Genomic DNA, 12634 nt, shown 5'->3' with positions numbered 1-12634 from the left:
TTATTGTCCTTGCCTGCCATTTTTTTAACAGCTTGAGATATAATTCATACACCATACAAGTCATCCATGTAAAGCATATATAATTCAGTGCTTTTTAGTATATTCACAAATTTGTGCAGCCATCACCACTATCTAATTCCAGAACATTTTCATAACCCCAAAAGAAACCCTGTACCTATTAGCAGTTAGTCTTCATTCTCTCTGGCCCTGGCAACTACTGTTCTGCTTTCCATCTCTAGATTTGCCTATTCTGGACATACAGTTCTGCCTATTGTGTAGTCATATAATATGTGGTCTTTTGTAGGCTGACTTCTTTCACTTGGCATAGTGTTTTCAAGGTTCATCCATGTTGTAACATATGTCAGTATTTCCTTCTTTTCTTCAGCTGAGTAACAGTCCATTATATATAGATACACTCTATTTTAGTATCTATTAGTTGATGGACATTTGGGTTGTTACCACATTTTTACTATTGTGAATAATATTGATGTGTATTTTGTATGCAAATTTTGTGTGGATGTATGTGAATACCAAGAGGTGGAATCCCATGCCATTTGTGGATTTACTTCTTGCTATTATCTTTTCATATTCTTCAGCTTGAACATTAGGCTTTTATACTGTACTCCCACATAATAGTCAGAATACAAGCTCATTCTTTTAAAGAGGCAGTAAATACATTTGTATGAATTGGGAGTCTCCAACTTAAGGAGGGGCTTTCTGAGAGTTTGTTAGTGAAACTCAAGTTATATTGATAAGAATGTATGTGAATTCCAGGTCAATCAGTAAAAATGCATTTAGAGCTATAATTGAAATGCTAAGGCTATTCCCTGTTCTCTCATACATCTAGTTTTTGTTTATTTGTAGAAATTTTTAATTAAGTTCTATGTCTGGAGAAATTTTATCACCTTAGGGTATAATTTGAGTTACCTTGCTCATTGCCTCCTCTTTTTGGAGTTCTAGTGGTGGTATGTTTGTCATGTTAAATAAAAACAAGGTAGACTGTTTTAAACAGTGCTGGTTATCTTAGTGGACATCACTGATCCTGGCATTTGTAGATCATTAATTTGTACTGTGTCTTAGCTCCAAAGACCAGTGTGATTGCTTTTGTAGTAGATTTGTATTAAAATAAAAATTCTAGTCTTGAGACAAGCAAGAAAATGCCTTTATTACATTCTAAGTATTTGCATAGTAGTATTCCTGTAACATCTGCCTAATATTAAGAGTAGAATTAAAATATGTATTTCTTGATTAAACCTTCAGTTAGAACATGATCTTAGTGGTAGGTAAATGGTCGTTTACTATAAGGTATAATTGAGGGTAGTGTTGATGTGGGAAGACTACATTTGTTATATATACGTTAATAGTCAAAGAGAAGGGCTCTTTAAGTGGTAAGTTTTAATTGTTTATGTCATCTAGTCACTAAAATTTAAATATTTAATTTTAGATACAAAAGTTTTGCAGTACTATTTCAATCTGGGATTACAGGTAAGAATCCTATTAAAATTGCTTTGATTTAAAAAAAGCTATCTTAAAAATGTAAGCTGTTTTGATAATCAGACTCTTGAGCCTTAAAAGCCAAGAACACTTTGAGTGACCTAAAAGGTTTATTTCTGTCTTTATAACTCTGAAGGTGACCCAGGCCAATTTTGTACTTTAACCTCCTAGTGCTTCAGCTTCTCTTATAAAATAGTTGTTAAATTGTTGTGAATGGGGTCTCTATGCAGTACAACTTTAGCATATATTGGCCTCCATGTTTAATATCATATGCTAACCGTTCACTATGTTTTTCTGTCTCAAATGGATTATTTATCCTATTTACTTAAAACATTTTTGTGGCTATTTCTGTATTTTATGTGAAAGATGATTAGACTAAGTCAAAGACATTTAAAGAGCTATATTATTTTTAAAGCACTCGTGTTCATAGATACTTGCCAAACACTGATTTTTATCACTTCCCTGAGTTGTAGAAAGGGAATACTGACAAATATCTTAATATCACTGAAAGGTATCTCTGATATCAGGTAAGAGCTCTTTTACTTTATTCTTTCAGGGATCATTTCCCCCTGAAATACACTTCTGATAAAATAAGATGGGATATTTTCTGAAAAAGAATGATGCATCTTAAAATTTGGCAGATGATATAGTAAATTAGATAGTCTCCTGGATAATACTCAGTTTGTATTTTCCAAGACACTGATTTCCCTAAAACCTTGAACATATCATTTCCAGAAAGCTATCTTCTTCGACAGGCACACATTTATAATTTAAGGGTAATGGAGTTGAGTTTTGTTATTGAAACTGTATTTCCTAAATGCAGTTTCAAGAATTGGAGAAATAAAGTGCTTGCCCCTTCAGTTATGTTTATTATAGTCACATGTGGAAACAAAGCAGAGGCAGTTTTATTATTTACTTTTAGTGTTTTTAAGTATAGTTGCTGTATAATATTATACGTTACCAGTGTACAGTATAGTGATGCACAATTTTTAAAGGTTATGCTCCATTTATAGTTATTATGAAATATTGACTATGTTCCCTATGTTGTATAGCATAGTCTCCTACATTTTGTTGTTATTGTTGTTTAGTCGCTAAGCCACGTCCTATTCTTTTGCAACCCCATGGACTGTAGATGGCCAGGCTCCTCTGCCCATGGGATTTCCCAGGCAAGAATTCTGGAGTGGGATGCCATTTCCTTCTCCAGGGGATCTTCCTGACACAGAGATCGAACCCACATCTCCTGTATTGCAAGCAGATTATGTAGAATAGATATTTTAATATTTTCTCATATTAAAAGTAATAGCATTCATTATGGAGCATATGGAAAATACTAATGTGTAAAGAAAACTGAAATCACTTGTGTAATCAATGTACACTTTGATATATGTCCTTACAGCTTATTTCATAAAATATGGACTATGCTATGTAATTTTGTAAACTTTTTAAGTTAAACAATATGAACACTTTTTCTTTATTTGATGCCATGATTTTTTTTCATTGCCTGTATTGTATTCCATCATGGCTGTATCATAATGCACTCTAGTTTCTTATTGTTGAATATTTAGGCTGTTAATTTTTTTTGCCTTTAAAAATAATGCTGTAACAAATATCTTTGTATACAAACCATTGTATATATCTCTAATTTCCTTAGAGTGCTTTCCTTAAAGAATTCCTGGTCCAAATATGAAATACAGAGGCTGCAAAAGATCTTAAAGTTGCTATAGAGAATAGATTTTCTAAATATCATGTCATTTATTTCAAAAGTCATTGTTATCTCACCTGAAAATCATGGCCTGACTTTTTTTTTCTCAGTGAACAATGGTACTACTTTAAGAAAAGATATAGTAAAGTATTTGTTTCTTTTCTTTCTTGCCCAAGTGCTATCACCACAGCTACTGGCACTCCATGGTCTATGTGCCACAGATGCAACAGCAGCAGCTTCATGCAGAGAATTATCCAGTCTATACTGAGCCACCACCTCTAGTAGATCAAACCATTCCTCAGTTGTACAATGAGATGGAGAGACAAGATGGCACACAGGCAGAAGTATCAGCAAATGGTAAGCGTGTAGTGAGAAATTTTCTACAAGAAAGACAATTGAATTTTACTGTGTGTAACAATAATAGCCTTCAGATGTTATACTAGACCAACATTTCTTTTTTTTTTTTTACATAACCGTGTAACTGTGTATTGCAACAAAAGTGTAGAAATAGGAAGTTCAGTTTAAATCTTTTCCTAAATTCAGTTCATTTAATCAGTAGCTTTATTTTTTTTTAATTTTGCATATACATATATATATATATATATTTTTTTTGAGAAGTAAATGGCAACCCACTCCAATATTCTTGCCTGGAGAAGCCCATGGACTGAGGAGCCTGGTGGGCTATAGTCCATGGGGTTGCAACAGTTAGACATGACTTAGCGACTAAACCAGCCATATATATTTTTAATTGGAGGATAATTGCTTTACAATATTTTGGTGGTCTCTGCCATACATCAGTGTGAATCAGTCATAGTTGTATATACATGTCTCTCCCTCTTGAGCCTTCCCCCCTCCATTTCACCCCTCTGGGTCATCAGCCGAGCACCAGGCTGAGCTCCCTATGTTATACAGCAGCTTCCCACTAGCTATCAGTTTTACACATGATAGTGTGTATATGTCAATGCTACTTTCTCAAATTGTCCTACCCTCTCCTTCCTCCTGCTGTGTCCACCTGTCTGTTCTCTACGTCTACATCTGCATTTCTTCTCTGTGAATGGGTTCTTCAGTACTATTTTTTAGACTCCATATATATGCGTTAAATACTATATTTGTTTTTCTCTTTCTGACTTTCTTCACTGTGCATAACAGGCTCTAGGTTCATCCACCTCACAACTGACTCAGTTTTATTCCTTTATGGCTGAGTAATATGTACCATGACTTTGTTATCCATTCATCCTACACCAGCATTTCTTAAAGCATGGTACATGAACCTCTTTGGATCCCTTGGGACTCTTTCAAGGGATCCACAAGGCTAAAAGTATTCATTGTAATACATAGATTTTGTCCTTTTTGCTGTGTTAGATTTGCATTAAGGGTGCAAAAATCAGTGTGGGTAGAATAGCTGGCACCTAAGCACAAATCAAAGCAGGGGCACCAAACTGTGCTAGTAATCAGCATCTTCACACATGCTTGATATAAAAATGCCAGCTTTATTTATTTTGTGTTTGATCAAAGATGTTCTTATTTTACTAAATTTTTAATCTTTGAAAAATTATATTTAATATAGTATATGACAAAATAGGAAGTATTCAGAAAGCTCTCTGCATATCTAAGTATGATAATTGACTTTAAAAGAAAAGGATTTGTGAGCTTGAGTTTCGAGCTAAACTAGCTGACTTTCATGGAATGCTATTTTTACTTGACAGAATGATAGACAAACTGTGGTTGTTCAGACTGGGAATCTGGCGGACATTTTCTCAAATGAACAGCTAAACCTGTCACTTCAAGAATGGCAATGGATAGTATGTTTTTTTGTCAAAGATAGAAATTCCAACTTTTAAATATAAGTTATCCAGAATTCTAATTTTTATCTAATAACCATGAGCTTGACAGCTTCCAGCACATAATTATTTCTTTTAATAAAATAGATGATGGGGGACTATTAATGATACGGTTCTTTACATTGTATAATGAAATGTGTCAACATGTGGGAGATCTGTATAACTTAGTGAAATAGTATTTTCCCAATTACCATGTATAATCTTACCTGTGCATGATTTTGTAAAAGATATCTGCAAGAAAAAACAATGGATTTTAATGTTACCAAAGTATGAAAAGTCCACATTGCGATTGACCTCTCAGAAATCACCACTTACCTAGTTTTAGTGTAGCATCAAAGAATAGCTACAGTTATCTGAAAAGACTAATTATTAAGACTTCTCTCTTTTCCAGCTACATATCTGTATGAAGCCAGATTTTCTTCGTGTATTTCAACTAAATATATTGTAATGTGTAGTATGTGTGTTAAGTCACTTCAGTCATGTAAGAGTTTTTGCGACCCTATGGACTATAGCCCACCAGGCTCCTTTGTCCATGGGATTCTCCAGGCAAGAATACTGAAGTGGATATATCATAGTAGATAAAATACAGAAGCAGATATGAGAATCCAGCTGTCTTCTATTAAGCCATATATTAGAGATTGCACAAGTGTAAAACAGTGCCACTGGTTTCACAGTTTTTTTCAGGGGGGGGGAGCGAATAATACAAATTTTTATGAAAAATGAGTTTAACATAATGGGTTTATTTTTATGTGAAATACCATATTTAACTTAGTTTAATTCCTAATGGGATAAATATTGATAAATATAACCCACATAAGCAAAAGCTATTTGAGATCCTAAATTTTTAAGAATGTAAAGGGATCCTGAGACCAAAGAGTTTGAGACCTCTGTGCCAGACCATAAGATGCTTGCTTTTTCTGTCAGTTCATAGTATAATATAGATGGGGAGGCATTTTGAAGAGTTTAGGATAGATCTTTGTACCGCCCATCTTAGAATCAACAGGAGGTAGAACAATGTATACTAACCTAACCAAATCTGCTTTCCATTCCAGCAACTGCTACTTGATAGATGTGATTTCTGCTAAGTTACCTAACCTCCCTAAGTCTGATTTTATGTAAAATGGGAAATAATATATTTTATGACTTGCCAGACTTGTTATAAGAACTAAATGAGACCTTATATGTATAAGTATACTGATCCTGTTGCATGTGAGGAATGTGAATTTCCTTTCTCTCCTCCCTTTTCTGAAGGCATATTATAGTTTAGAATATTAGGACTATAAAATCTCATCCCTCATGTGGTGGTATGATGTGCTCCATGGTAATACGAATTAAAATATTAGCTTTTATTGCCTTTTTGTTCCACGTACCTTTTATAGAGCTATTTTTATTGTAATAAACATGAGACAGTGCCTGTCTTAATTTCACAAAACAAAGTTATCCCAAGTAATAAACGAATCCATTAAAAAAACATTTATATAGTCAGTATAATAAGGGGCAGAACAGCATCTGTTTATTTCCACTGAAACTGATGCAGTGGAAGTGCTATAAAATTAAAATGATGCTAGCATGTTAATGACATTCAAGAGATGACTCTTAAATTTTTGGAATGCTTTTCAGAATTTTACCTTCAAGTATAGACCAGACTGTAAAAACACTTGAGTTTTTAATTGCTAAAATAATACAAAATGGTTATTTGGGTGATATGTGTCATATGGAAAAAATACTTGATAATTGTGACCAACTCTTTTAAGAACTTAATTGACAAAAATGACTCTAGAGAATGTTTCTTTGTGTATTTTGTCTGTTGATACCTAACTCATCCCAGAAAGGTAGCTATCTCTAGGTAGAGTACATTTGATACATTTTATATACATGTATGTTTAATTTTTTAATTAGAAATTTTTTATATTTTAGTAGCCTGTTTTAGTCAGTAATGTTCATATCTAAAGTGTTCCTCCTACAATTGTAGGATCTTTTCTTAGAGTTAATGCTAAATTTCATTTTTACCTCAAGAACATCCATTTATTTTGATGTTTAGTGAATCTTTGTATATGAAGTATACTGTGTGCTTTCTCTGTTTCAGGTACTTTTCCAAATGCTGACCCTGCATCTGTCCCTCATGGAGCAGTCTATTATTCAGTGATGTCAGATCCGTATGGGCAGCCACCTTTGTCAGGTTTTGATTCCTGCCTTCCTGTTGTGCCAGATTATCCCTTTGTTGCCCCTTGGCATCCAGTTGGTGCAGCGTATGGTGGTTCTCCGCAAATTCATGGTGCTATGAATCCTGGGCCACTTGGCTATATTGCTGCCCCTCCCTCAGCTTCTCATTATATACCTCAGAATATGTAAGATTCAGCAGTATGAAGTATTCTTGCACTGCCATCTTTCTTGCTATTTTGGCTTTAAAAAGTGTTTTATGTTAGTGTTTAAGTGATTTAGGGTGGTTAGAATGGTTACTATTGTATCTGTCTTTAAGATTATTTTATCTCTTGATTTAAAATAGTACTTTAAAATAAAGGAGTACTTCTTTGGGTTGTGAATAACGAAATTGAGATGTTGTACAACTAGCCCCATATTTGATCACATTTCATTGTATTCAGCTGTTTTCCTGTCAGCCAGCCTGTCAGCTTTATATTAGCTGATGGTACCAATTGATAAGAGGATTAAATCATACGAACTGTTTCCTTGGTTCACATGTCAAACATCATATTAAACAATGCAAAATTGGAAAGCCTTCTACTTTTTTCTAGAAAATGAAGCAAAACTAAGAGCATTTGCTTCTGGGTAACTAACTTAATAATATTAAAAGAGAGAGCTCTTCAGGTTTATTAAGAATTGTCTGACCTGAGTTGCATTCTATGATATTAACTAGTTTTGAAGGTACATGGTGCTCTGCTTTAGGTTTATCCCATATGCTATTGTTTAATATTGGATTTATGTAATTGTTTTACTGCACAATATTGATGTTATTTGCACAGTTAGCAGGAAATAAAAATTAGCGTTTAAAATTGCTAAAATGAGCAAGATGTTTTTCTCTTTTGCTTTTTCATGGCAGCAAAGAGTACCAGATATTTGATTGTTTCAATGTTTTCCCCCTGGTATTTTGGTTGGCAAAAAACATGAATTTATAGCATGAACTGGCAGAGTCGATTGAAATGTTATTTCATCTCAAGACATTGTAATGCATACTGCCATATCTAGTTCTTTTCTCTTGAGAATGTTCCTTTAAGTTGTTATTCTCTATTTCCTTTTTCTAATCTAATAATTCCCTTTTGGAATTTTAATCTAGATTTACTTTTCTCATTGTCCTGTCCTTCAACTAGTTGTTGAATCTTTTTTTAATTAATTAATTTATTTTAATTGGTGGCTAATTATTTTAAAATACTGTAGTGGTTTTTGCCATACATTGACCTGAATCAGCCATAGGTGTACATGTGTTCCCCATCCTGAACCCTCCTCCCACCTCCCTCCCATCCCATCCCTCAGGGTCATCCCAGTACACTGGCCCTGAGCACTCTCTCTCATGCATTGAACCTGGACATGCGATCTGTTTCACATATGGTAATATACATGTTTCAATGCTATTTTCTCAAATCATCCCACCCTTGCCTTCTCCCACAGAGTCCAGGAGTCTTTTCTTTACATCTGTGTCTCTTTTGCTGTCTTGCATATAGGTTCATGGTTACCATCTTTCTAAATTCCACATATATGCGTTAATATACTGTATTGGTGTTTTTCTTTCTGACTTACTTCAATCTGTATAACAGGCTGCAGTTTCATGCACCTCATTAGAACTGATTCAAATGCATTCTTTTTAATAGCTGAGTAATATTCCATTGTGTACATGTACCACCGCTGTCTTATCCATTTGTCTTCCGATGGATTTAGGTTGCTTCCATGTCCTGGCTATCGTAAACAGTGCTGCAGTGAACATTGGGGTACACGAGTCTCTTTCAATTCTGGTTTCCTCAGTGTGTATGCCCAGCAGAGGGATTGCTTGGTGGTATGACAGTTCTATTTCCAGTTTTTTAAGGAATCTCCACACTGTTCTCCATAGTGGCTGTACTAGTTTGCATTCCCACCAACAGTGTAATAGGGTTCCCTTTTCTCCACACCCTCTCCAGCATTTATCGTTTGTAGACTTCTGTATAGCAGCCATTCTGACTGGTGTGAGATGGTACCTCATTGTGATTTTGATTTGCGTTTCTCTGATAATGAGTGATGTTGAGCATTTTTTCATGTGTTTGTTAGCCATCTGTATGTCTTCTTTGGAGAAATGTCTGTTTAGTTCTTTGGCCCATTTTTTGATTGAGTTGTTTATTTTTCTGGATTTGAGCTACGGGAGCTGCTTATATATTTTTGAGATTAACTCTTTGTCAGTTGCTTTATTTGCTATTATTTTCTCCCATTCTGAAGGCTGTCTTTTCACCTTGCTTATAGTTTCCTTTGTTGTGCAAAAGATTTTAAGTTTAATTAGGTCCCACTTGTTTTTTTTTTTTTTTTTTTTGCTTTTATTACCATTACTCTGGGAGGTGGATCATAGAGGCTCCTACTGTGATTTATGTCGGAGAATGTTTTGCCTATGTTTTCCTCTAGGAGTTTTATAGATTCTGGTCTTACGTTTAGGTCTTTAATCCATTTTGAGTTTATTTTTGTGTATGGTGTTAGAAATTGTTCTAGTTTCATTCTTTTACAAGTGGTTGACCAGTTTTCCCAGCACCGCTTGTTAAAGAGATTGTCTTTTCTCCATTGTATATTCTTGCCTCCTTTGTCAAAGGTAAGGTGTTCGTAGGTGCTTGGATTTGTCTCTGGGCTTTCTATTTTGTTCCATTGATCTATATTTCTGTCTTTGTGCCAGTACCATACTGTATTGATGACTGTAGCTTTGTAGTACAGTCTGAAGTCAGGCAGGTTGATTCCTCCAGTTCCATTCTTCTTTCTCAAGATTGTTTTGGCTATTCGAGGTTTTTTGTATTTCCATACAAATTGTGAAATGATTTGTTCTAGTTCTGTGAAAAATACTGTTGGTAGCTTGATAGGGATTGCATTGAATCTATAGATTGCTTTGGGTAGTATACTCATTTTCACTATATTGATTCTTCTGATCCATGAACATGGCGTATTTCTCCATATATTGGTGTCCTCTTTGATTTCTTTCATGACTGTTTTATAGTTTTCTATATATAGGTCTTTTGTTTCTTTAGGTAGATTTATTCCTAAGTATTTTATTATTTCGTTGCGATGGTGAATGGAATTGTTTCCTTAATTTCTTTTTCTGTTTTCTCATTGTTAGTGTATAGGAATGCAAGCAATTTCTGTGCGTTAATTTTATATACTGCAACTTTACTGTATTCATTGATTAGCTCTAGTAATTTTCTGGTAGAGTCTTTGGGGTTTTCTATGTAAAGGATCATGTCATCTGCAAACAGTGAGAGTTTTACTTCTTCTTTTCCAATCTGATTTCCTATTATTTCTTTTTCTTCTCTGATTGCTGTGCCTAAAACTTCCAAAACTATGTTGAATAGTAGTGGTGAGACTGGGCACCCTTGTCTTGTTCCCGACTTTTAGGGAAAATGCTTTCAATTTTTCACCATTGAGGATACTATTTGCTGTGGGTTTGTCATATATGGCTTTTATTATGTTGAAGTATGTTCCTTCCATGCCTGCTTTCTGGAGGGTTTTTATCATAAATGGATGTTGAATTTTGTAAAAGGCTTTCTGTGCATCTATTGAGATAATCATGTGGTTTTTATCTTTCAATTTGTTAATGTGGTGTATCACATTGATTGATTAGCGAATATTGAAGAATCCTTGCATCCCTGGGATAAAGCCCACTTGGTCATGATGTATGATCTTTTTAATATGTTGTTGGATTCTGTTTGCTTGGATTTTGTTAAGGATTTTTGCATCTATGTTCATCAGTGATATTGGCCTGTAGTTTTCTTTTTTTGTGGCATCTTTGTCTGGTTTTGTTATTAGGGTGATGGTGGCCTCATAGAATGAGTTTGGAAGTTCACCTTCCTCTGCAATTTTCTGGAAGAGTTTGAGTAGGATAGGTGTTACCTCTTCTCTTAATTTTTGGTAGAATTCAGCTGAGAAGCCGTCTGGTCCAGGGCTTTTGTTTTCTGGGAGATTTCTGATTACAGTTCTGATTTCCTTGCTTGGTGGGTCTGTTAAGATTTTCTATTTCTTCCTGGTTCAGTTTTGGAAAGTTATACTTTTCTAAGAATTTGTCCAGTTCTTCCAAGTTGTCCATTTTATTGGCATATGGTTGCTGATAGAAGTCTCTTATGATCCTTTGTATTTCTGAATTGTCTGTTGTGATCTCTCCGTTTTCATTTCTAATTTTGTTGATTTGATTCTTCTCCCTTTGTTTCTTGATGAGTCTGGCTAATGGTTTCTCTGTGTTATTTATCTTCTCAAAGAACCAGCTTTTAGCTTTGTTGACTTTTGCTATTGTCTCCATTCTTTTTCATTTATTTCTGCCCTAATTTTTATGATTTCTTTCCTTCTACTAACCGTCGGGTTCTTCATTTCTTCCTTTTCTAGTTGCTTTAGGTGTAAAGTGAGGTTTTTTATTTGATTTTTCTCTTGTTTCTTGAGTTAAGCTTGTAGTGCTATGAACCTTCCCCTTAGCACTGCTTTTACTGAATCCCATAGGTTTTCGGTTGTTGTGTTTTCATTTTCATTTGTTTCTTTGCATATTTTGATTTCTTTTTTGATTTCTTCTGTGACTTGTTGGTTATTCAGAAGCGTGTTGTTTAGCCTCCATATGTTTGTATTTTTAATAGTTTTTTTCCTGTAGTTGACATCTCATCTTAACGCATTGTGATCAGAAAAGATGTTTGGAATGATTTCAATTTCTTTGAGTTTACCAAGGCTAGATTTATGGCCCAGGATGTGATCTATCCTGGAGAAGGTTCCGTGTGTACTTGAGAGAAAGGTGAAATTCATTGTTTGGGGTGAAATGTCCTATAGATATCAATTAGGTCTAGCTGATCCATTGTATCATTTAAAGTTTGTATTTCCTTGCTAAGTTTCTGTTTAGTTGATCTATCCATAGTTGTGAGTGGGGTATTCAAGTCTCTCATTATTATTGTGTTACTGTTAATTTCCCCTTTCATACTTGTTAGCATTTGCCTTACATATTGCAGTGCTCCTGTGTTGGGAGCATATATTTTTATAATTGTTATATCTTCTTCTTGGAGTGTTCCTTTGATCATTATGTAGTGTCGTTCTTTGTCTCTTTTCACGGCCTTTATTTCAAAGTCTATTTTATCTGATATGAGCATTGCTACTCCTGCTTTCTTTTGGTCTCCATTTGCATTAAATATCCTTTTCCAGCCCTTCACTTTCAGTCTGTATGCGTCCCTTGTTTTGAGGTGGGTCTCTTGCAGACAGCATATATAGGGTTCTTGTTTTTGTATCCATTCAGCCAGTCTTTGTCTTTTAGTTGGGGCATTCAACCCATTTACATTTAAGGTAGTAATTGATAAGTGTGGTCCCCTTGCTATTTACTTTGTTGTTTTGGGTTCGAGTTTATACACCCTTTCTGTGTTTCCTGTCTAGAGAAGATCCTTTAGCATTTGTTGAA

The 12634-nt window shown here is 34.6% G+C and overlaps 1 protein-coding gene across 1 annotated transcript in view; it reads left to right on the top strand.

Annotated features, from left to right (window-relative positions):
- ALG13 (ALG13 UDP-N-acetylglucosaminyltransferase subunit) overlaps window positions 1-8057 on the top strand; it is a 78176-nt gene extending 70119 nt beyond the window's left edge. Inside the window, 3 exon segments of the mRNA XM_081566416.1 lie at window positions 1445-1485; window positions 3373-3553; window positions 7124-8057. Of these exon segments, the coding sequence (XP_081422542.1) occupies window positions 1445-1485; window positions 3373-3553; window positions 7124-7389 (488 nt within the window). The 3' untranslated portion in view covers window positions 7390-8057.
- Window positions 8058-12634: the final 4577 nt, after the last annotated feature.

Source organism: Giraffa tippelskirchi, chromosome X (assembly GCF_054371585.1).
Source record: "Giraffa tippelskirchi isolate mGirTip1 chromosome X, T2T-mGirTip1v1.2.pri, whole genome shotgun sequence".
NCBI lineage: Eukaryota > Metazoa > Chordata > Mammalia > Artiodactyla > Giraffidae > Giraffa > Giraffa tippelskirchi.
This window is presented reverse-complemented; position numbering and strand designations above follow the sequence as displayed.